At 40.6% G+C, this 25901-nt stretch overlaps 1 protein-coding gene across 4 annotated transcripts in view; it reads left to right on the top strand.

Annotated features, from left to right (window-relative positions):
• Positions 1-25901, top strand: part of Sv2b (synaptic vesicle glycoprotein 2B) — a 175948-nt gene that overhangs the window by 95930 nt on the left and 54117 nt on the right. For all 4 annotated transcript variants that reach the window (XM_010621012.3, XM_010621011.3, XM_010621013.3 and 1 more), the window contains one exon: positions 9091-9950. In XM_010621012.3, the coding sequence (XP_010619314.1) occupies positions 9410-9950 (541 nt within the window). In that variant the 5' untranslated portion in view covers positions 9091-9409. The remainder of the gene's footprint in view (positions 1-9090; positions 9951-25901) is intronic.

Here is a 25901-nt window from a genome sequence, read left to right as displayed (position 1 = left end):
TCCTTATCTCTGACGAAGATAATTTATCACCTGCATTCTTCTTAATTAACTTACTTTGAAAAATACAAAGTTATTTTTTTATTAACTGCATGTCTTTATTTAGGAAAGAAAGTATGTCACTCCCATAAGTATAACAGCAAACACAGTGAATAGCAAGTGTGCTGGTACATGCCTGTAATCCTAGCACTCACACAGGAGAATCACTAGGAATTTGAGGCTAACCTGGTCTCATAGTGAGTTGAAGACGAGACTGAACTGCATAGCAAGACCCTGTCTCAAAAAACCAACCAACCAACCTTAAAAATAGCAATAACAACAATAGCAGCAGCAATAATAACAAAAAATAGATACACATATAGTGGAGACAGTACAATGTTATGCGACTGTCTATAAGCCAGACACTGTTCCTTTTAAAGGCTCTGAACCTTTAAATGTATCCACTTCATTAAAAAAGACAGATAGGTTGTTAGAAAGGAAATTGGAGAGCCATGCTAGCCTCTCAAAGAGACTTTTTCCTTAAGTCCCATGGGATTGAAAGAACATTGGACATGAAATGACTTCCCTTTTTGTTATTTGGTGTTATTTAATGATGTATTTGAATACCTTTTGAAATCATATCAGGTATCATCACGAAAAGCAGCATCTTCACACTGGGAAACATTCACCTTGGGAATCAGTCATTTGGGAACAAACTATCAGTAGGTGACTGTAGGACGGAGTTACTAGGTAAAAATGCTGGCAGGGGTGGTGGAGGGACATGAAGGCAGGATCCAGGACAGAGCCCTTATAGAGTGTTAGTGCTAAAGACCCAAAGGGTCTCACCTGGGAAGGCTGCAGATTTGTGGCTTACAGGGTGAAGTTTAGGCTGTTATTGTCCCTTTGGCTCTGAAGTTAGTGAAGATATAAAAAGGCACATCTCTCTGTGAATATTTACAGAATAATGGATATTTTTGTTGAGCTCTTTCTTGGTGACAGGAACAGAACCAAGCATTTTGAAAATATTAACTCATTTAACTCTCATAATGTCTCAGTGAATAGAAATCTGTATTCTCCTCATTTGACACAAGAAGAAACTGAAGCTTCACAGGTTATCATGGGCTCTGTTTCACAGAGCTTGTGAGTAGCAGAGTTGGTCCTTGTGTATGTGTTCAATGGCAACAGTTCACTTTACAGCCTTCCCTTCAAGGCAAGAAATAGTCTTAAATTGTTTTTTCTTTATGAAATAAAATCAAAGTTGGCAACATGTAGATCTCTGGTGGTTCTTAGGCTCCCTTCCGTTTTGTATTAGACTATTTATGGAAGGGATCATCCAAACAGTAAGTTGCCTGGCTCTTGGTTCATTGCTGTAGTCACACTGGCCTTCCTGACTGCTACTCAGGGCTGCTTTCAGCAGTAATCCTTCTCACTTCTGCGGGCAGTTCTGTTTGAGCAAAGACATTCTGCTCTGTGGCTCCTGATTCTGTTACAGGGTGTGCTGCAGACTGGGACCCTAGTTGCTGATCCCAGGTGTCTGGGGCAAATGGGCTCCACAGGCATCCTGTGCCTCTCCCGCATCCGGTGTTGTGGGCAAGAGGGGGCAGGTTCTGTCTGCTCTCAGGGACCCTCCTTCTGTGGTCTCTCTCTGTGATTGGGCATCTCTATAAAGTGAAACCTCCTTCCCTCCCTTCTTCCCCGCTCCTAGCAGGACCTAACTATCCAAAGACTTGGATATGTCTCTGGCCCTTTGAATCCCAAGGAAACTGCTCATTGCTTCCTGCAGTAAGAGAATTTAGGTTAGAGGTGCTTCACTTTAAATGAGCACAAGAATTACCTGAGGAGCTTGCTAGAAAAGCAAATTTCTGCCCTCTTGTTTTAGCAGGGTTGGAATGGGATATGGGAGTCTGTGTTTAAGCAGCAGCAGGTCACTTGGCTGAAGGCATTTGAGGACTAGATAGTGCAAAACACTGTCAAAACAGCAAAACATATTATATAATGTTTATATAATACAATGCAGAGTATTCACCTAGCATTTTCACCTAGGGTTACAGTGTGACCATTTTCTTTTTACCCCCAAACGTTCTTAAAAAACTATTATAGCACCATAATATTTAGCCATATAAATACGTCAAGATTTAATTATCTAGTCCCTGTTGTTGAACATACAGATTGTTTTAAAGGTTTGATGTTAAAAACAGTTTTATGGTTAATGTAGTTATACATAAATTGTTGTCCTGCTTTTTAATTTTAAAACTAAGTATCATTTTCAAAATTCAAACCGAGGCTGACATTACTTTCAAGGATTTGCTATTAATTTATTATTTTTTTCCTCTAGGCTCCCTTAAAATAAACTAAATGTCTGGTTCTTGTTTAATAACCAATTGTTTCTCACACCTTAGAAACAAGCCTTCTGTTTCTAACACAATAGAAATAGATGAACCATTTAGCTAAGAACAAAGAAGTGCTTTTAATAAAATACTAATGAACCAACTTTGTTGTAAGTGGGGCAAGAACATCAGTGATTGTTGGAAACCTCAACGAATGCTGTCTCCTATTACCAGCCAGACAAATCCTGGTATTTTCAGCCTACGATTGACGTAATTTACCCCAGAAGCATCAAAGTGGTGTATTTCAGGAAGCATCACAGGTGGTTAAACCATATTTTCTGGTCAGAAGTTGATAGCACATAATTCAAGCCTTTCTCAGAACACTGCTCCCTGGCAGTCTCAGCTGGGAATTTGGGTGTTAAAAGAAAGGCAGAGAGTAAATGTTTCCTGGTGAATGGCATTCTTCAAGATGCCAATTCATTTGACCTTTTGGTATTATTTTTATTTTTAAAATGAAAGTAAAGCACAGTATTGAACTAGATGGTCTCTTTATAGTAAGGCAGGGCACGCAGGCTCATGGACCCTTTTTGACTTATTTTCAGTTAGGCACCAAATAACTCTTAACATCCCTCATTGAGCAGCATGTGCAAGGGCCTTCTGGGTTTAAGATTCTGAGATTGATGCTGGAGATTCAACAATAAGTAAAATGCAGTGCTTTAGCTACCCTCAATTTCTCAATTCTCTCACAAACTTCTGGCAGGGAGAGAGAGAGAGAGGGAGAGAGAGAGAGAGAGAGAGATGGGGGAGAGAGAGAGAAAGAGAGAGAGAGAGAGGAGAGAGATGGGGGAGAGAGAGAAATGAGGGGAGAGGGAATTTTTTAAAAAAGGTTATTCAGTCAGTAAATGTTCTTGATTCCAAAGAGACACTATCCTCAGTATTAAAATAATCATGGTATTACCTATTTCTTAGATGTTATGAGTATTTTTCACAGATACAAAAGAAAATGGTTGGACAGGGGCTTGGAAATCAACCAGGTTAGTGATCTTTTGAGAGGAGGGGCTGGAGCGTCAGAAGGTGAGTGACTTCCGCAGAGTCCGCAGTGACTTAGATCAGGCTGGATCAGACCAGAGTTCAGGGCCGCTGTTCACTGGTTCAGGGGTCTTTCTCTTATCCCCTTTTCCTGTGTGAATACTCACTATTGAATGACTTCTCAGGATGGGACTCAAGCAAGAGGTGTTGTAGGGGAGCTAGAGATTTCTCACTCATTGCGAGGTTCATGGCTGGGACCCTTACAGCAAAAACAGGTTAACTGGAGAAAGGCATCCACATTTTGCATGACGTAGGAGTCTTCAGAAAGGAAGAATGAAAGAAAAACTTAATTCAGGGGAGACTGTCAAGAGGAAAGTCAGAGAGACTTAAGAAAGTCTTCTGTTGTTTCTTTCAGGGGCTAAGGTGCCATATTTTGTCTTGAACCTCACCTGTGTCTCCTGAGATCTCACATATGAAAATCTCATTAGTACCCATTGAAGTACCCATTGAAGTCTGTATTTTTCTTGTTCACATAAAACAGATTACAATGAGGTTCTCAAATAACATTTCCTCAAGCTTTACGGCAGGCCCCAGCTTCTTGCCAATAGTTTCAGGAGCACATGAGAACATCTAGTCCCTATAAGCATGGGATATCTGCCACTCTTTCCCTTCTGCCCTGACTCCCTGGGCTGAATCTCTTATCAAGGCAAATTCCAGCTGTAGAAACAGCTGCTACTGACTCTTGCCCACGAGGACATCACCAGTGCTCATGTCTGCAGGGAGGAGTTCTGCAGATGCTAGTAATGTTGTTAGGGTCTCCCCTTCCATTACCATGTGCACCAAAGTCGTTCATTCTGGGCTCTTGATGTACCTTCAAGATTTGACTGAATCTGGGGAAAAGCTTCACAACTTTCCTCTTTCCAGCTGTGACTCACTGGGCCATGACCAGGCTGTGTTCTCTCATTCTCTCTTCTGACAGGTAGCTCTTGGTCTCTCATATAAGTAGACCTTAGGATGCTTCTGAAGTGGCTCTCTGGACAGGATAAACTCCTGAGATGACTAAAACATAGACTCCAGGTACAAACCAGCACTTAACCACCTACAGTCACCTATATTCATGCACCTTAATAAGCTGCCAAGGAAAAAGAGGCCCACGATTGTGGGAAACACTGCTTTTAACAAATAGGTTATTTTGGTGGTGGTGGTGGTAAGGCTGCAGCTTTATTGATGTATGATTTATGTATCACAAAATGCACTCATTTTGATTATACAGTTACATAATTTTTAGTGAATGTACCTGTTTGTATAGTCTTCTCATCATTGTTAATCCCCCCAAATCCCCTCAAGTTTATTTATAGTCAGTACTTCCCCTTTATCAATGGCCCCAGGCAACCACTAATCTATTTTCTCCCATTATGGGTTGCTTATGCTCGATACTCATATAAGTAGAATCATATGTCTTTTGTATTTAGCTTAGTATTCATCAGAGTTGTAGTATGTATCAGTACTATGCTCTTTTTCATTGCCAATTAGTATTCCACCATTACATAGATATACCACATTTGGTTTATGCATTCATGGTTGATGGACATCTGTACTGGTCCTAGTTTGGGGCTATCACAGATAATATTGCTGTTAATGTTCATATACAAGTTTTTGTTTGGGTATATGTTTTTGTTTATCTTGGGTAGATTTTTGGAATGGAATTACTGGATTATGTGTTAAGTGTGTGCTTAACATTTTAAGAACCTGCCAAACTGCTTTCCAAAGTGGCTGATCCATTTTATATCCCCACCAGCACTTTCTGATGGTTCTTGTTCATCACATCCCACCCAACCCTTGCTACTCTGTTTAGTATGGTTGTTCTGTTGGGTGTGTGGTAATATCTAATTGTGGTGTTAAATAGGAGTTGTTCCAGACTTCTTACAGCTGTTAATACAATCATGTGCTCTGTGAATTGCCAAGAGAATAATAAATAAGGTATGCAATCTTTCCCTAATTTATTTGCTCTGGGAATCCTTTATGTCTCTTAGATTACAAAGGTCTAGTGTTGGGCAAGACAGATTTTGGGCAGCATTATATCATTTGATTATAGTATATTAACTGTATTCTCAGTGGTTATGAACGAGTTTATTGCATAATGATTCTGAATCAAGCAGCATAGTTGCAGAAGTTAATAGATTGTAGAAGTTGAAAGAAAACACTTAAGAGATTAGCACTAGGACATTTTTGAGAGGCAGCAGTTTTCATGAGAAACTAAATGTCAGTTTGTTCTTCTCTGCACTTTGTTCCCCAGCTCTGCCCAGATGGGCCCCAAATCTCATGGGGAGGGAAGCTGAGCTCAAGCTGAGATCCTGGTTACATTTTAATTGCCGATACTGAGATAATAATTATGATGACAATGATAAGAATAAGATCAAATAAATTCACATTGATCGTGTGGGTGCCTGCTGGATACTGTGCTGATTATCTCACTGAACCCTCATAATGACTCTGTGTCATGGGACCGATTATTATGGTATAACCATCTTGTAGATGTGAAGATTGAGGCACAGAGTGGTTAATAGCTTGCACATGGTCATAGAAGTGGCAGGGTCAGTAGTTGAAGCCAGGGCCCTCTGACACTAGAGTCATTTTTACATATCCCAGCACCATGCCAAAAGGGTCAATCTGAAAAAATACTTTTGTGTCTTAATTACGCAGAAATTATAAGGTACTGAGAAGATTTCCAGTTCAGAATTCGGCTACGTGGAATAATGATTATTTTGGGCGCCCTGGACACCTCCTTGTCACCCGATAGGATGTGGCCCTCTTGCTCACCACTGGCCTGTCCTTCCACTGCCATGCTCTGCAGCCCGTGGTGCCCTTTCTGTTGTCCATCTCTCCCAGCCCTTTCCTGCCCTTCCTGGGCTTCCGGTTGACCTTCTCCTCGGGTGTCTCCGTTGTCTTCCCCTGTATGCTCCCATTTCCCCCCCTCTTTTTTTTTGGTACCGGAGATCGAACTCAGGACCTTGCACTTGCAAGGCAGGCGACTGAACCACTGAGCTAAATTCCCAAACCTAAAAATTCTGTTTGTTTTTTTTTTTTTTTTTTGGTACCGGGACCGAACTTGGGTCCTTGTGCCTGTGAGGCAGGCGCCGGAACCACTGAGTCAAATCCCCGGCCCCCCTCCACTCCCCCTTTGTCCGAGGATACAAATTGGATTAGTGTCCACCGTAACGACCTTGTCTTAATGGGATCACCCCGGTAAAGATACCATTTCCTAATAAGTTCCACATTCTGAGGTCCTGGGGCTTAAGGCTTCCACACACCCTTGTGGAGGGTCACACCTGGACCCACAGCATTGCAAATGGTTCATCCTCCACTGAAGAAATAACTTGGTATTTCTCAAAAAAAAAAAAAAAAAAAAAAAAAGAAGTGCCTGGCAGTGATGCCCCTTTTCTCCACTGCCCTTGACATTCACGGCAGTTCATTTAGCTGTATCAGCTGAGTGGGATTAGTTTTGACAAAGATCGGCTTCTGTCCACAGAGCAAATCCCAAGAACTTTGTCCAATGCGGTATTTCCTACATGTGCTTTTGGAATTGCAAATGTATCGTTTCTGGCTCTTGACATTTTTTCAGGGCCCCCAGAATGGAAATAACTCAGCAGATCTCAGGCAGTTAGCATTCTTTTTCCATTTTTTTATAGCTCTTCGAAAACTCTCATGCTGTTTACATGTGATTTATATTCTGTGGTCCCTAAATAAATGTAATAAAAACAGATTTAGAATATTAATCTGACTTAGTTTGGGCCAGCATGATCTAGTATAATTTATTTACTGGGGATGGTAAAGAATTGGAAAGGGTAGAGTGAGAATTATTCTTAGCAGATATTTCTGGCTGGCTCCTACAGCCCTGGTTCTCGGAGTGCGGTCCCCTGGACTCCCTGTGCTCTTTATGGTAAATGCATTTTTTAGGCCCCACGCTGTGTTCAGTGTCTTTGTGGAAGGAGTCCTGGGATTTGCATTTTTAATGAGTCCCATGCCCTCCGTGGTTCTGATCCACCCTGTGTTTGAGAATGGCTACTGTCTGGCATCCTCTCAGAAGGAAAAGCATTGTACTGTGGTGCTGAGACGATTCCCAGAGCCGGCATCTGTTTGAGGTGGAGGGTGAGGAGAGCCTGGTGACAGGTGCAGAGCAGAGGGTCCAGCAGCCTTGGCAAGGACAAGCTTGTCAGGTCTGTTGTGCGGTGACATCTGCTGAGCGTGGGGGAAAGCACAGTGGCTTTCAGGTGCACCGGAGAGGCCTGCAAGGGTTGCTCGCATATGTGTGTGTTGGCAGGTGGATGGAGCCAGGGACTGGGGTACTGTCCATTCCTGTCAGAGGCCGGGCACCTGGGTGCAGTTGGACTGGAGTAGAGGGGAGGGAGAAGCCTGGTGTCTACCGTGGGGGCCTGCTCAGTGAGGTGGAGCCTCAGGGCCACCTGGGGAGTGGCGTGCAAATTCAGATTTCTGAGCTCCAGCTAGCCTTTCTGTGAGCTTTGGGAATCCATATGGTTAAAGCTCCCAGGGGAGAGAGGATCATCTCTTAGGACAGCATTTGGGAGGCACAATGGTTTTAGGGCCAGTGGACCAGAGGACCTTGCAATGAATTCTAGCTCCATAACCTTGACTGCAGTACTAATCCATTCCAAGCCACAGAACGTGTAGAGACACATTCTTTTCCTTTCCTTTCTTATACTTCTTTTTCTTCCTTCTCTTTCTCTCTTGTCTTTCCTGCTCCTCCCTTCTTCCCTTCCTTTTCCTTCCTCTCTTCCTCCCCACCTTTCCCTTTTTTCTTGTTCTGAAACTTATGGAGGTATATGACACATTTAGCAGACTTTCCGGCCCTTTGCAGGCATCATTAAAGGATGGCTCCAATCCTTGACAGCCTTGAGATTCTAGGAGGATAATTAGGACAGCGCATCAGTTTGTTGGGCATAGGGCTCAACAGGGGGAATCGGTGATTAGAATTGGGAGGTAGACAGGGCCTTGGCCCTTGACCATTCTGGTTCCTGTTTTCCGAAATTGAGAGAAAAACCAACTATAATGTTTTTGTGTATCACCTTGTGAGTTAAGTACTGTTGTCATCATTTCTTACAGATGAGAAAATTGAGGCTTGGAAAGACATGTGCATGGCCATCTGGCCATTATGCAGCAAGATAAAAAATATTTCAGACCCAAGCAACTTGGTTCTGGGTTTTCAATCCCGTATATTTGCCAAATGAAGCCAAGTACGATGCCGAGTCTCAGAAATAAGCTGGGGTTTGGGAAGAAGCATCCTGAATATTTCTTTGCTGTACATTTCTAGATATCAAAGTACATAGCCACTTCCTAAGAAGGTTAGAAAGACTGGCATTTTCATAGCAGAAATTGGATGTAATAAACTTCCACAGTAAGGCTTGATTAAGGTTTTAAGCGGAAATTTGCGACATTAAATTTTCTTCTTTCAAATATCCCTTGACCACTTATGCTTCATTGATGCACATGGTCTGACCCCTCTGCTGGGTTAATCACAGCTCCGAGGCCCTCTCTGATCATGGTTCCTTCTCCCTCTCACTTCAGTCTCACCCTTTCAGCCCCCATTCACCTGCTGTGAATTTGAATGTCTGTCTAATCAAGATTTTCTCCACCTCGTGGATGCAGCAAGGGAAGTGCTACGTGTGTTTGTGTACTTCTGAAGGATTTTGTCAGAATTCCAGCCTTCTGTGACGTTCTTCTCTGTTCTCTCTACTTTCAGGGCATAACCTTCAGCAGCAGAACAAATCAGGGCAGCAAGCAAGCTGCCAAGTCTGCTTGTGACTTGTCAAGGAGAGCAGCTGGACTCATCTTGAATCAGTGCTTCCTAACAACATCTCCGGGTTATTGAAGGAGACCAGACAGACCAGAGTTTGAAAATTTCCAAAGACTTCTATAGATACTGAATAAAAAAGGAAAGGATACCCAAGTTGTCTTTGTACACATCTGGTTGATTTAAGAAAAAAAAAAAAAAAGAGGGTGATAACGGGTGTGACTCACTTAGAAAGTCATGTGAACATATTCTCTCTTGAGACCATATAATGGATGCCGGTTATCGGAATAGCCCAAACCTCTATCACGGAGCAAGGGATATAGCTCGAGAGGCGACTAGGCAATCCCGGAACCAAGGAATGGATGACTACAAGTATCAGGACAACTATGAGGGCTATGCCCCCAGTGATGGCTATTACCGGGGCAACGAGTCCAACCCAGAGGAAGATGCGCAGAGTGATGTTACAGAAGGCCACGATGAGGAGGATGAGATCTATGAGGGCGAGTACCAGGGCATCCCACATCCAGATGATGTCAGAGCCAAACAGACCAAGATGGCGCCCTCCAGGGCAGACGGCCTTCGAGGTCGGGCAGACCTGATGGCTGAGAGGATGGAAGATGAGGAGCAGTTGGCCCACCAGTATGAGACCATCATTGACGAATGTGGCCACGGGCGCTTCCAGTGGATTCTCTTCTTTGTCTTAGGTTTGGCCCTGATGGCTGATGGGGTGGAGGTGTTCGTGGTGAGTTTTGCCCTGCCCAGTGCAGAGAAAGACATGTGTCTGTCCAGTTCCAAGAAAGGAATGCTTGGTAAGTGGAAATTTGAAGTTCATTCTCCTTATGGCCTTAAAAATATGAAAGGGAAGGAGAAATTAAAAAGAAACATATATATATATATATATATGTATGTATTTATATATACATATATATCTTTTATTTATTTATGGTCTTTCACTGTTACATACCTTAAATATACCACAGTGTTTCTGCAGAGTTATCTTTTATACTCATTTAGCCATTAAGATATTTTTATCCCTCAGAAATCAATTAATTGGCGCAAGTTTACATGGCTAGTAAGCAAGAGCTTGGTTTTCCGTTAGTTCTAACGTTGGACTCTTGAGCTCTTAATTCATTTTCCAAACCTTACTGCATGCTTGAGAATGAGATTTCTGTCTTCACATTAAACCATCTTCATTTCTAAAGACAAGCACATTTTGGGAGTGGAAAGCTAGGGGTGTCTTCTATTCAGTCCTTTAGTCTGTGTCTTTCCAGAACCCAGTGGCTTCTGTTCCTGGCTTCCCTCCCATCTGAGTGTTGGTGGCTGAGTGCCATGTGACTTGGGGATGAGTGATGGGCTGGAGCCACCAGGGAGCCCTCGCAGGGTATTGGGAACCATACTGCGAAGCACAGATGGATTCTGCAGGATAGAGGACCAGCTTTGCAAGTCAATTATGAGACTAGCACTGTCAGAGCCAAGCCTCTGGCGTGAGGGCTAAAAGCAGAGAGAATCATGTGAAGTTAAGAAAGATACTGGGCACAAATTGTGTGCTGTAGAAGAGATTTGGCATAATACAGACAGGGATTTATCTTGATCACCAGATGTCCTGAAAACCACTACTACTCTAAGTTTAGAGTCAATACAATTTAGAGTTTAGCAAACATGAAGTTGATGATAAATTTCTATAAATCAGGTTCTCCCTGTGACCGAGAATACTTCTGACCCTTAGGAGCCCAAGATCTATCTAGGAACTTAATTCATTCATTCATCAAATACTTACTTCTTGTCTACACAGTGGTCAGCCCCTGGGGAGAAAAAAACTCTTGTTTCTCAAAGAATTTATAGCTGGACCAGCAGGCATTCACAAATACAGACAATTATTTAATTGCTGTGGCAATAAGCAGTGTGAAATACCTTGTAGGATTCCGAGTCTCAGGATTTGTTTAGAACAGGAGTTGGCCAACATTTCTGTAAAGGTTTGCATAGTAAATATTTTAGATTTTGCAGCCCAGTTACTTAAGTCCTCTGTCACAGCTAATCACGTCTGTCTCTAGCTCAGTGCATCACTAGACAGTGTGTAAAGAAGTGTGCAAGACTGTGCTCCAACAAAACTTTATTTACAAAAACAGGCAGGTGACCTGGAAGCTGTAGTTTCTCAGCCCCTGATTTTGAGCCACTATAAATAAGATTTGGATATGAATTTTACCTGGGGGGGGCTTTAAAAATTGTTTTCTATGCATTCATGTTAACTAAAGAACCATTTAAAATGATTAGATCTGTGTTAGACATGCCCAAAAGAGATTGGTTACATACGGAAGAGATGACTTGACAACTTGAGAGGCAAGGATCTCAATCAGAGGGCTTTTAAAAATGACTGCTTTTATTTTATTTTTTTTTGGTAATGGGGACTAAATCCGCTGAGTAACAACCCTAGTCCTTTTAATATTTTTTGTTTTGAGAATGAGTCTCCCTAAGTTGCTAAGTTACCTTGGGCTGGGCTCAAATTTGTGATCTTTCTGCTTAAGCTTCCCAGAGGACCGGGATTATAGGCTTGGCCCCTCATACACAGCCTTAACTACAGCTTTTTAAACACTAATCATCTTTAAAGTTGAATAGTAGAATTTTTTTTGGAAAGGGCAAACAAATCTTTAAAACTAGACTAGGTCATCCCTGACTGAAGATCTAAGCATTTCTAAGATATTGATATATTTTATAATATTCCCAACTGAAACTTGGGTCTTTGTTAGTCCAAACTGGCAGTGTCAGTAATGATTTCATGCCCTGCTGGTCTCTGGCACCACAGTGCGTGGCAACCTCATTAATAGAACTGCAGTGTGGTTGCAGCTCGTGCCAGCTTTTAAGGCAAATGCTGGGAGTTGAGGGAAAGTGGTCCTGACCTAGAGAACCCATGTTTGAACAATTTCGCTCTCAGTGTTTACTAAGAAGATGCTATGACTCGGCCCAAGAAGAGCAGACAGACTTCCGGTGCAGAGACAAACTTCCTGTGCACGTGTGGAACTCCTTTGTGGTCAAGAAAATGTGTGGCTAAATGCATCCAGGGAGGTGGTTGACTTGAAGGGTTCTGAGGCCAGAATTTCCACCTTATATCACAGGTAGCCTTCAGAGTCACCTTGGACTTAGACAAGCGAGGAAATAGGTGTGCAGAGCCTTATCTAAGGTCACAAGAAGTGCTACATGATCCCAAGTCTGATTTCCAAGTCTGTGTTCCTTCTGCGACAAGACACTCCCTTTCTGTCCTGTATAGTTGGTGAAAGAGGTCATATGCATTGTAGATGCTCAAGGTATCTTATTTATTATTGTGTTTGGAAGTAGTTATTATGACTAACCTGATTGCTTGGTGATGATGAGCCACCCAGCTTCAGACCAGATTTTGTCTGATCACATTGGACATCCCTTTAGGCCAAAATTATATATTTTAGTTTTCAAGGTCAAAGCACTTGACCTTATCTGGCGAAAGGCCTCTTCTGCAGTGCTAACCTGGTTCTTTTTCTCCTTCCTTTCTTCTTATTTTAAACAGAAACTCTCTGTTTCAATCCCTAGGCTTGATTTCACCTGGTCAGTGACTCAGGCAAAAGACTCACTAAGAGGTGTCTTCACCCCCTATTCAGGCCTCAGTTCATAGGATACTTTGTTTTCTTTCTGGAAAGCTATGAATTAGTGCAGAAAATGAAAGACGTGGCCCTAGCCAGGTAACAAAGATACCTGGCTGTGCTGGGCTACTTTTCTGAGCTTTTGGAAAGATGAAAGTGTGTTTGTCTTGAGTGTTGTGTTTTAGTGGGTCCCTCATCTATAACTGTCTCACCAGGGGAAAAGAAGGTCTGTGAGCCATTTTTCAGCATGGAAGGCTCAGCCCTGCTGAGTGTCTGGTTCCCTCCAAGACAGGGAGAATGTGTTCCTTTATTAAATTAGACTCTTCTGCTTTCTTTAAAATAATTTTTATTGAACATTACCATGGCCCTCGTGGGGCTGTGGTTGATAGCAAGTCAAAGGCCAACCAAGCCCCAGCATTTAGAGTTTTATTCTTTTTTTTGGTACTGGGGATTGAATGTGGGTCCTTGCTCTTGTGAGGCAGGCGGTTGCATCACTGAGCTCAATCCCCAGCCCCTCAGAGTTTTATTCTAATGGCAGAAATAGGGATAGGAAATATAACATACAAAACTGCACAATTCAGTTGTGCTGTGCAACATTCAATCCTCTCGCTTTTGTTCAGATAGGAAAGAAACAAAGACAGTGTAAAGGGTAGAGTCTGCTGACGGGCAGTTTTAGAAGTAGACAAATAGGTGCCTTGTTTTGGCACTGGGTCTTCTGCTGACTGCTTGGGAATGGTCTCGGGCTGATCTGAAATTTTTTTTTCTGAAACTCCTTGCTTTTCAGTGGTTGATGAATGAATTCACATTTCTTTCAGCCTCCTCTCAGGGTATATTTTATGCATTTTCTGAATGTTTGTAAAAAAATAACTCAAAGAATTAACTTTAAAGGTAGGAAGTTCGGGGCTGCCTGGCATGATGAATCACTTGGTTCTTTCAGATGACATTGATTTATTAGCGACTCAGAGCTTTGCTTCCTTCAGCTAGGATGACACTTAGTATGGATGACACTTAAGACAAATCAACAGCCTCTTCCTCTGCCTGCCCTTGACAAATTGGCTCCAGAAATGTTTCTGTAATATAGAAGCACTCCTTATACCCTGTAGCTGTGATATTCCCCACCTGATCACGAAAGAGCCCCTGCTCAGGCAAGAGTTCCATATTTTCTTGGGAGGGCCTTGCCTCTTGGTGTGTACTTTATTGGCTGTTAGTTTTTCTTAACCATCTGTAGCTCAAACACTCAGGGAATCTTGCATGTCAGGCCATGATTTGGAGCCTAACAAGGGATCCTTGGGGCTTGGGGCCTTTACTAGCTCTAGGGAGTTTAGAGAGCAATGTTAGATGGCACGAATTTATTAGCATAAATTGTGAGTTGAGTTTTAACAGCATCTCAGAGATGGATGTATCACTTGTCATGAAAGATTAACTTTTAATTGTTTTGAATGCAAATTCTAGCTGAGCAGCAGGATAGACTATTTGATTTATGAGCCATTTTTCCTTAGCCCTGGATTTAGTATGTCAGTTCCTGAAAATAGGGCCACTGTATGTCCCAAGTCTTGGCACAAAGTAAGTGTTCAGTAAATACCTACTCCTAATGGGGAAATCCACCAATAGCAAGCCTCATATGTTCCCTTTTGAGTTTGATTTATTTAAGTTGTTCGTATTTATGTTTTAGATTACAGGATACTTAGAATAGAATGAAGCCACAGGTAGGAGGTTGGATTTAATTCCACAGGCAACGGAGAGCTGTTGAGTGTAGCTATTAAATGTTTTTGAGGAAAGAAGGATAAGGTGGGGCCTGTGTTAGGTGTTCACAGTGATGTTGGTCCTGGGAGTGATTTTAGAGAAACAGTAGAGAAACAGGACTTTTTTTTTCCTGTTTTAGAGATTGAAGCCAAAGCCTCCACACCGAGCTACATCCCCAGCCCTTTTTTAAATTTTACTTTGAGACAAGATCTCAGTAAGTCCCTCTGCTGCCCAGGCTGGGCTGCAGCTTGCAGTCTTCTTGTCAGCCTCCCAGAGAACATGATCACAGGCGTGAGCCACCACCTGGCTCGGGGGAACAGAGTCATGTCTGTGAGCTGATGATGCAGAACTTTATCCTCACTGAAATGATATATTGGAAAACTTTGAACACTGAATTTGTTATGTATGCAGTCAGGCCTCAGCATCTGTAGCAGTGTTTTCAAGGCCTGTTAATCGATCCACAATCTGGGATGATCATATCCTTTATACAAAATTGAACTGCGTTTGATTCGATCTACATACATCTTCCTCTAGACCTAAAATCATCTCTAGATCACTTATAGTACTTAGTACAATGTGTTTTACAAATAGTTGTTTTACTGTACTGTTTAGAGAGTAATGACAAGAATTAAAAACATTCAGCACAAATGCAACTTTTATTTCTATTTTCAGGCTGTGATGATTGAATACATGGGTGCAGGACCTGCTGTTGTATATGGCTGACTGCACATATATGTTAGAAAACACTGAAATTAAAATACCCAAGAGCCTAAAAGTTACAAGGAAATTTCACAATAAGTGGTAAAATATTTTAGCATTACCCCTGCTTCGGGATGAATTACCTTTCTCTTCCTTGTTTTAGACTAGTGTGATTTTTTTTTTCTTTTGCTTAGGATTTTTGCAGTACATAATGAATAAATTCACCATGGGTAGTTGGTACAGATAGAGATCATATCTTAAACCTTTTCATTTCCTCTTGCCTTCCTCTCCCTCCACCTCTTCCATCTGCAAAGAGTCTACCTCTCTGTTTCCAACAATCTAGCTTTTATTTTGCTCTTTAAATCATTTTTATACTTTGGATTTCTATTATGAGAGAAACCATATACTATTTTCCCTTATGTATTTGATTTATCTCCCTTAGCATTATAGTCTCAAGGTGCATCCATTTTCCTAGAAATGTCTCAAATCTGTCACAGCTGATATCTATCTATCAACCTCACATTTTCTTGATCCATTCATCTGTTGGTGGGCATATGGGCTGCTTCCAAGATTAGCTACTATGACTTGTGCTACTCTAAACACGGGTATGCGTATGTCACTGTAATATGATGTGTTTAACTCTTTTGGGATGATATTTGGAAGAGGAATAGCTAGGTCAAATGGAATTTTTATTTTTAGTTTTTTTAAGGAATCCCTATACTGACTTTCATAGTGATTGTGTTAGTTTACATTCTCATCAACAATGTAGAAGTATTTCCCCAACAGCCTTGCCAGCATTTGTTGTTTTTTAAGTTCTTATTCATAGCCATTTTTCTGGAGTAAGATGGAAACTTGTTGCGGTTTTGATTTACATTTCTCTGATGGCTAAAGATGCTGAACATTTTTTCATGAGTTTGTTGGCAATTTGTATTTCTTCTTTTGGCAAGTATCTATTCCAGTTGCCAACTTTTTGATTGAGTCTTTTACTTGCGGGGGGGACTCTTACCTTTTTCAGTTCTTTATATTCTAGATATTAATACTCTGTCTGAAAAGTGTCTGGGAAAATTTTTTCCCCATTCCATAGTTTCTTCATTCTGTTGGTCATTACCTTTGCTGTGAAGAAATCTTTTGATTTGACATAAACCTTTGTGTTGATTATTGGTGTTATTTCTTGTGCAATTGGGGTTGTGTTCAGAAAGTCTCTATGCCTATGTTTTTAAGAGATTTACATGTTTTATCTTCCAATGGGTTGTTCCTGTTTTAATATCTAGATCTTTAATTCATTTTGATTTTATTTTAATACATGGTGAGAGATAGCAGCCTAGATTCAACCTTCCACGTAAGGATAGCCAGTTTTCCCAGCACCATTTGCTGAAGGGGCTGTCTTTCCTCCAGTGTATGTTTTTGGCTCTTTGGTCAAAGACTCAACAACTGGATCTGCCTGGGATTGTTTCTGTCCTTTCTGTTATGTTCCCTTGATCTACATGTCTGTTTTTGTAACAGTACCATACTGTTTTTTTTTGTTTTGTTTTTTTTTTTTTTTTTTTTTTTTTTTTTTTTTTTTTTTTTTTTACTGTGACTTTGTATTATAACTTGAAATCCAGGATTATGATGCCTCCTGCTTTGCTTTTGTTGCCCAGGGTTACTGTTGCTATTTTGGGTGTCATTTGGTTCCATATAAATTTTAGGGTTGCTTTTTTTTTAGTTTGGTGAAGAAGGAGTTGACATTTTTGTTTGGATTACATTAAAACTATAAATAATTTTGGTAATATGGCCAGTTTGACAATATTGGTCTTGCCTATCAAGGGACAGGGGTTGTGTTCCCATTTTCTGATGTCCTTTTTCTCCTTTTTCAGATTGGGCAGTAATTTTCTTTTTCAGAGTGCAATAGTTTTCATTATAGAGGTCTTTTACTTTCTTCATTAGGATTTCTAAGTATTTAATATTTTGAAGTTACTGAGAATGGGATTGTTAACTTAGTTTTGTCTTGGTGGGTTCATTGTGGGTTATACAGGAGAGCTATTGCTTTTTGTATCCTGCTACTTTGCTGAATTTGTTTATTAGTTCTAGGAGTCTTTTGGTGGAGTTACTTTGGGCTTTCTCTGTAAAGATTTGTGTCATCTGCAAGTAGTGATGATTTACCCTATTTCTTAAATGTGTCCCTTTTATTTCTTTCTCTTGCCTGATTGCTCTGACTACTCAGTTTTGACTACTTGAACTTTTGAGTTTTGAACTTCTGAGTTTTGAGTACTATGTTGAACAGCAGTGGTTGGAGCAGACACCCTTGTATTGTTCCAGATTTTTGAGAAATAGATTTCAGTTTTGCTTGATTTGGTATGATGCCGGCATTGAGTTTGTCATAAACGGTTTTTTTCAGTTTAAACTAGGGCTGCTCTATATCTATTTTCATCAGAGGTTTTATCATGAGAGGATTTTGTCAAAGTCTTTGTGTCTATCGAAGTGATCATGTAATTTTTGTCATTGCTTCTGTTTCTATGATATATTACATTTATTGATTTGTATATACTGAACCGTTCTTGCATCCCTGGGATGAAACCAACTTGGTTATGATGCATGATAGTTTTAAAGATTTGTTGCATTCTCTTTGTCAGTATCTTGTTGAGGATTATTATATCTATGTTTATAAGGATATTGGCCAGTAGTTTTCTTTTTTGCTTTGTCCTTGTCTGGTTTGGGTATCAGGGTAATGCTAGCTTTTAGGGTGAATTTGACAGTATTTGTTCCCTTTCAGTTTCCTTGAAGAATTTGAGGAGTTTTGGTGTTAGATCTTCCTGGAAATATCGGTAGAATTCTGTGATGAATCCACTGGGTCCTGGGTTTTTCTTTTTTGATAGTTTTTATTTTTATCTCTATTTTGTTGGCTGTTATTGGTCTATTCAGAGTTTTTATATCTTCCTGATTCAAGTTTGGTAGTACATGTGTCTTTTTTTTTTTTTTTTCCTTCTCTCGGTACCAGGGATCGAACTCAGGACCTTGCACTTGTGAGGTAGGTGTAGTGCCACTGAGCTAAATCCCTGGCCCTAATACATATGTGTCTAGGGATTTCTCCATTTCTTCTAGGTTCTCCAGTTTATTAGAATATACATTTTGGATACATTTCTTATAAACCAATGCATTTTGGCATTGTCAGTTGTGATTTTCTTTCTCATTTCAAATTGCATTGATATAGATTTTTTTTTCTCTCTTTTTTGGTAAGTTTGGATAAAGATTTTTTCAATCTTGTTTACACTTTCAAAGAACCAACTTTTTGATTCATTGATCCTTCTTTGTGTCAGTTTTTTAGTCTCAATTTCATTAGTTTTTGTTCTGATATTTATAATTTCTTTCCTTCTTTTAATTTTGGTTTGTATTGCTCTTCTTTTTCTGGGTGCTTAAGGTGCATCAGTAGGGTTATTTATTTGGGATCGCTGAATTATTTTAATGTGTGCATTCACAGCTATAAACTTCCTTGTCATACCTGTTTTTGTTGTGTTCCATAGGTTTTGGCATATTGTGGTTCCACTGTCATTTGATGCTAGTAATTTTTAAAATTTCCTCCTTGATTTCTTCTGTGATCTACTGATTATTCAGTAATGTATTGTTTGATAACCATGTGTTTGTATAGTTTTTATTGCTGTTGATTTCTAGCTTCATTCCGTTAGGATCCGATGGTATTCAGGGGATTATTTAAATTCTTTTTTATTTTTTTAGACAGGCTTTATGTCCTATGATATGGTCTATTTTGGAAAAAGTTCCTTGTACTACTGAGAAAATGTGTGTTATGTTGTTGGGTGAAATACTTTGCAGAGATCCCTTAAGCCCATTTGTTCAATGGTGTGGTTTAACTCTGATTTTTATAGACAGGCTTTATGTCCTATGATATGGTCTATTTTGGAAAAAGTTCCTTGTACTACTGAGAAAAATGTGTGTTATGTTGTTGGGTGAAATACTTTGCAGAGATCTCTTAAGCCCATTTGTTCAATGGTGTGGTTTAACTCTGATTTTTTAAAAAAAATTTTTGGCCTGGTTAACTTATTTACAGTGGTACCTCAGTTCATGAATTTAATTCGTTCCATGAATCTGGAGAAGAAGATGGCCATGTTTGTGTTCATGCAGGAAAGATGGTCGCTGTCATGTTGGTCATCCAATGCAGAGTTTGCCAACAAAAGTGAAGTTTTGCCACAAGCTTTTGTATGTGAACCAAATTATTTGCAGACAAAAGTGCTCATAAAATGAGGTACCACTGTATGTGACTGGGTTGCTGAAATCCCTTGCTATGATTTTATTGGTGTCTGTTTGTTCTTTTAATTCCAGTAGTTTTTGTTTTATGAAGTGGAGTGTGCCACCATTTGGTGCAAAAATATTTACAATTGTTACTCTTCTTGTTGAATTCTTCCCTTTACCAGTATGTAGTGGCCATCTTTGTCTCTTCTGATCAGTTTTGGTTCAACCACTGTTGTGTCTGAAAATAAGACAGCTACTCTTGCTTGCTTTCAGACTCTGGTTGCATAGCATAGAGTATCATCTTCCATCCTTTCACCTTTAGTGTATGAGCTTCCTTTTGTCTCCTATAGCAATATATATTTGCACTTTGTTTTCTTGATCCAATCTGCCAGTATGTATTTTGACTGGGAAATTAATATAATTGGCATTGAGAGATTTTGTAAGGTGTTTATTTAATCATGTAAGTGTATTATTTTTCCAGTGCTGATTTCTTTGACTTTTTCATTTTGTTTAACTAGTTTTCCAGTTAGATGTATGCTTTCCTTTGGGCTCTTTGGTACTTGTGGCCTCTTTGTCCCTGAGTACTTTCCCTTGAGTATTTTCTGTAATCTGATTTTAGAGGCCATGTAGTTCTTAGTATTTCTTTGTCATGGAAAGTCTTTACTTGTCCATCAATTTTGAAGGTAAATTTTGTGTGATATAGAAGTTTAGGTGGATAAGGTGGGTAATTGTTTTTTTTTAGGGCTTGAACATCTTCATCCAAAACTTTCCCAGCCTTTAAGGTTTGTGCTGAAAAATCTGTGTAATTTTGAGAGGCTTGCTTTTATAAGTAACAGGCTGTTTTTAATCTAAAAGCTTTTAATATTTTTTTCTTTCATTAAATTTCTGAAATTTTGATTATGATACATTGTAGAGAGGTTCTTTTATGGCTGTAGCGACTTGGAGTTCTATATGTCTTCTATGCTGGATATTGAATTCTTTTCCAAGATTTGGAAAGTTTTTGGCTGTGACTTCATTGAATAAACTTTTTAAAGCTTTTGAGTCATCTTCTAATTTTCCTTTGTTTCTGTAGTTCTGATGTTGGTTTTCCTTCAGTAGTTTAGCAGATGTTGGATCCAGCTTGGACATTGTCGTACAATTTTTAGAGTATCTATGAGTTTATCATCTGATATATACACCTTGTTTTCAGTTTCTGTTACTCTGTCCTTATGTTGGTCAAATCTGCTGCTCATGCTTTCTGTTGAATTTTTCATATCTTGTATTTCTGCTTGCTTTCTTCTCATAATTTCTACTTTCCCAAATGGTCACTTATATCTTTAATTGTCTTTTTTAACTCAGTTATCTTACTGTTTATTTTTTCTTTAAGTTTATCAAACTAGTAAACCCTTTAGCAATTTAATAAAATCCTTTAAGTTTGCTTAACAACTTTTGTTTATGTGCCTCTTATGTGATGCTTATTTGTTTCTTCTTCAAGCTCTTCAAACATTTTGATCATTTTGTTTTGTATTCTTTGCCTGTAACTTCCTTTACTTCATTGTCTGTGGGATCAGATTTAGGGGAGTTGAGTTTTGGGAAATACCTTAGTGGCTTGCTTTCTCATATTTGTATTGCTTTTGTGCCTCAGGTTGAAGATCATTTAGGGTAGAAACACTCTATCACTATTTTGGAGATGTCTTTTGTTGAAACTATCTCCCTATCATGTGTCCCTTTGTATGGTTATGTTTTGGTGTTTGCACTCCTCTTCAGCCTACTCACGGTAATACTTAAGGGTCATTTTAGTGTCCGTCCTTCTTCTGGGGAGATAAATCTTTCTGCCTGGGGGCCAGGGCTAAAATTGCAAACTGCTTTGTTAGTTCCTCTGTTGTCTTCAATTTATCCGTCTTCCTTCCAATTTCTAGTTTTTCTGTTGGCTCTACTCAGTCATTTTCAAGATTTGAGCCAGTTTATAGTCCCAGAACTCTTTGAATGAAGGGATTCTGTTTCCCATTGAGAAAGGACCTCAGTACATGACCTAAAATTTATCCTATTATTCTTTCTCCCTATGGTCTCCAAAGGGACCTACAGCTTTTTTTATCAGGGAGACTATGTATTGAGGATAAAGTAAGAACAGGAACTTTCAGAAACTACTGGACATTGGCTCTGAACTGGCAGTAATTCCAGGATGCCCCAGACCTTACTCTGGCCCACCAGTTTATTGGTAGCTGGTGATTTAAAAGGGTTCGGCTCAGGTCCATCTCATTTGGGGCTCTGGGTTTGGGGACCTATGGTTATTTCTTCCATTCTGGAAAGTTTAATTTGAGTAGATAGACTGGGCAGTTTACAGAGTTCCCACACTGATGAAGATTGGGTTGTCAGGGACAGGGACTAGATGGAGGTAAGAGACCTGATGGGAGGTTATTTGGAAAAGCTGTGTGTTTTGAGAAACTAAGATTTTTATATAGGGCTTAAAACAGTTATTCTATAAGCAACATTATTTTCTTGTGTAAGTCATGTGAGGGAGAAAATCCCTCTTAACATTGGGAAATTTGCATTTTTATCCAGCTGGTTGTTTGTTCTAAAATCAGCAAATTCATGATAAGAGGTTTGACTATGAAAAACCTGATGAATAAATTCAATTTCTATTAACATAAATGAATAAAAACAACCTACAACCAACCAGCTAATCAACAAACAAAAAACAAACATGGTGGTCTGAAAACTAACAGTTAAGTCACAATGAACCATTGGAATTAAAAGAAATGCAATAGAAGCTTCTCTTACAAACAAAACACTTCTGGGTATGTAGCTCGGTGGCACTGTGCCTGCCTCACAAACAAAACACTTTTATAACGTAAAATAAAAGATTAAGCATGAATGTTGGATGTGGTAGTACACGCCTGTAATCCCAGCACTTGGGAGGCTGAGGCAGGAGGATCACTGTGAGTTTGAGACCAGCCTGGGCTACATAGTGAATTCCAGATCAGTCTCAACTACATAGTGAGACCCTGTCTCAACCCCCCCGCAGCGAAAAAAAAAGACTAAGCATGGATTTAGTTGGGAGTGTCATACTTTTACTTTTCCCCTTTCTCTACAGCTATTTTGCATTTTATGCCTTTCGATTTATTCCTACATCAAAGCACAGAGTTCAGTACTAGACTGAAAAGTGTGCCAGCACCTTCAACTTCTTACTAAAATGTCTAGTTTCTGTGTTATTCCTCAGAGTTTGGTCACAAGTGAAAAAAACGTATTTGAAGCTTATGCATATAGATTTTATAGATTTTAGTTTTACTGGTCGGGGGAGAGAGAAGCAAGAGCAGCAGAGGATGGGTCTTAGCTTCCAGGGTTGTTGGAAGAATTGACATACTTGATGGTAACTGTCTTGCACAGGACGTGAGCCCAGTAGGTGCTCACTTAATGCCCATCCAGCTTCTGTGATTCAACCATAAAACTTGATGCTTTAGTTTTTCTCTCTTTCCCTCTCTCCCTCTCTCCCCGCTTCGTGTGTGTGCGTGTGTGTGTGTGTGTGTGTGTGTGTGTGTGTGTGTGAGAGAGAGAGATAGTCTCACTGTGTGGTCCAAAATACAGGTCTGCTGCGGTGTGGTGGAGCACACTGTAATCCCAGGACTGAGGAAGCCTGAGGCAAGAGAATCACAAGTTTGAGTACTACCTGAACAATTTAGACATATTTCAATATTTAAAAAAAGAGGGCTCGGGAGATCACTCAGTAGTAGAGTGCCCCTGGATTTGATCCCCAGTACTGCAGAAACAATCAAGCCTACAACATCCTCCCTCCTCCCAAGATGGAACTGGCTCAGGAACAAATTCAGAAACTATATATGTGAGATATGGCAGGACAGTGAATCTACTGTGCAGGGCGGGTGGAGAAGTGGGCAGTTTATAGAGACTGTGTCAGAAGGAGCTACAGAGATGCAGCGGTTTTGCCTCTTTTGCCATGAAAGGTGTAGGAACTACCCGCAGCTGGCTGTCTTCTTGTGTTTGCAGTGATGGCTTGTACGTTCAAATGTTTTGACCAACGTGATAAAATGAAACCTGAAAGTCATGGATAGTGCTTTGCTGATCATCAGTCATTTTCCCGGACGCTCTTATTGGATCTTTAAATGACCCCCAGAGATGGGTAGAATGTGAATCCCCTGTTTCCATGATGAGGGAAGTGTTGCTTGGAGACTGGGAAGTGATAGATGCTGGACTCCAGTCCCTGATGAGGTTTTCTTGCCCTGAGCTCCACTCCTTGCTATTCATATCTGCCATGGGTTACTTTGTACTAACGAGGTTGGAAGGTTTATTTTATCATGTACAGGTTTCCTCCTAGAAAGTGAAAGGAACTGATGCTGAAGAGTCGGTGATTTTCCAGTACAACCTCTGTTACTTTTCTTCTACTTTAAGAGCAAATTATAATTATACCAGCACTGCCAAGAGTTGTGATTTGATACACTCTCACCTTGCATCTCTTCTGTACTAGGTACTTTGCATATGAGATTTCTAATCTTTTAAACAACTGCAAGGTAAGCATTATTTTTACCATTTTGCAGGTGAGAAAAGGTAGGTTTTAAAAAGTTAGAGTAACTTATCAAAAGCTAGTCAGTGACGCAGCTAGGATTTGAAGCCAGCTATGTCTGACTTCATCCTATTGCTTTCCCTTTCTGTATGATCCATGGGAGCTTTTCTAGGTGCCCAGGGCATATGTAAAATACAACACTGGGCCTCCAGCAGAGTGCTGGAATCAGTGACAGCCCTTCTCTGGAGAAGACAGGATGTCACAGCTGGCTGGATCATCAAGACTGGGGGAGCAGCAGGGGTCCAGAGTGACCTCTACAGCATCCAGATCTCTAGGGAGGCCATCCAGAGAGCTGAGGACCAACACTGCCATCCTCTGAGTTAGGTGTGAGAAGTGTGTCCCTACGAGGAGACCACAGCAGTAAAAGGTAAAGAAAGGATTTCCCCGTGTGCCCTTCTACCAGCAACCACGTCTACAGAAAATGCTCACATCCTCCATGGAGTTCATGACCACACAGCTAAACTGGCCCTTTGTAGGCCCTTTACACATAAAATCCCTCCATATTTATAAATGGTAAGAGGCACAAACCCACGTGAGGTGATTTTCACTTTGCAGAAGATCGATTTAGTTTCCAGAGAAGGAAGGAAGCTTGAAAGCTTCAGATACTAGCAGGGGAGGAGGTCTTGGAAATGTGATAGCCTTGACAGATCCCAGGGGTCCATTACACAGGCCTGTGTGACACCCTCCTCCCCATGTGGGCTGGCCCAGGCTGCTCAGATGTGCAGAGTGAGCGTTTCCCGGTTTCGTGGCTGGAGCTTCTGCTGATTCAGGGGCACACATTAATCTCTGCTGGGGATATGCAGAAAATAGCCCAAAGAACTCTCAGCCTTTCCATTGCCTCCCTGGCTCACCTCTCCTTGGGTCTTGGAAAGGAAAGTCTTGTCCTTGAAGGGAGATATGGAAATAGATACAAGGAGTTAAATACAACATTTGGACACTAGAAGTGAGATGATGGAAAACTTCTAGCTGCCCTCTCTTTCCAACATCAGGAAAATGAATGTCAGGGAGGAAGTGATCTGGTCCAAGGTCATGTGCTCTGAGACTGGGACTTGGGTCTCCTAATTATAGTACTGAGCCCTTTTTCGCTATGCCAAACCTTTTTAGCTTTTAAGGAACAACGGTGTAAATCCATCAGGTGGTCCTTCATCTAGTGGACTTCTTTTTTGTGAGGTACAGTAGTAGGTACATAGAGTACACATGACCACTGGCAGCAATGACTTTGAATCATGAGATATTTATAATTCATTGATCCCTGTTTCTTCAAGTAGGCGGTTCCATGTTAGGTTTAATGACTTTCTTATGTCAGGGGATGATGTTGGCATCTCTGGTGATTCTCTTTGCCTTTTCCTTAGGCTCACAAGACTGGTAACACAGCACTAAGCTGTGCTTTCCCCCATAATGGGGTTCTAAATAAGGCAGACAGAGGGATGGTGGCAAGAACCCCCTCCCCTGGACTGGAGATTGAACCCAGGGCCTCACACTGAGCTGTGTCCCCAGCCCTTTTCATTTTTCAATTTGAAACAGTGTCTCACTACCTTGCCTAGGCTGGCCTCGGACTTGTGATTCTCTTGCCTTAGCTTCCGAGATAGCTGGGATTACAGGTATGTGCCGCTACACCCAGTTCAGTGCTCCTCTTTTGTTAGTCCTGAAAATACAGACCAGAGGCTTATGAACAGTGTCTTATGTGTCATACTACCTTCTCTGGCAAGATGAACTTGTTGAAAATGACCACTTCCCCTTTGTTTCAATCCTGAAGGTTGAGTGTATTTGGGAGGCAATTTTACTGAACATCTTTTAATACCTGAACTAAAAGCAAAGTTCCCTTAACAGGAAGAAATGAGAAAAATGCTTCTGGGAATGTGACCAACAGAATTGATCACATGCCTGCATCTTTTAAAAATAGATCTCACTTCATGGTCATCTTCTTCTTC

This window comes from Fukomys damarensis, unplaced genomic scaffold (genome assembly GCF_012274545.1).
Source record: "Fukomys damarensis isolate Sample0158 unplaced genomic scaffold, DMR_v1.0_HiC HiC_scaffold_7, whole genome shotgun sequence".
NCBI lineage: Eukaryota > Metazoa > Chordata > Mammalia > Rodentia > Bathyergidae > Fukomys > Fukomys damarensis.
The sequence above is the reverse complement of the archived record's forward strand: the minus strand, read 5'-3'. Positions and strand labels throughout refer to the sequence as shown.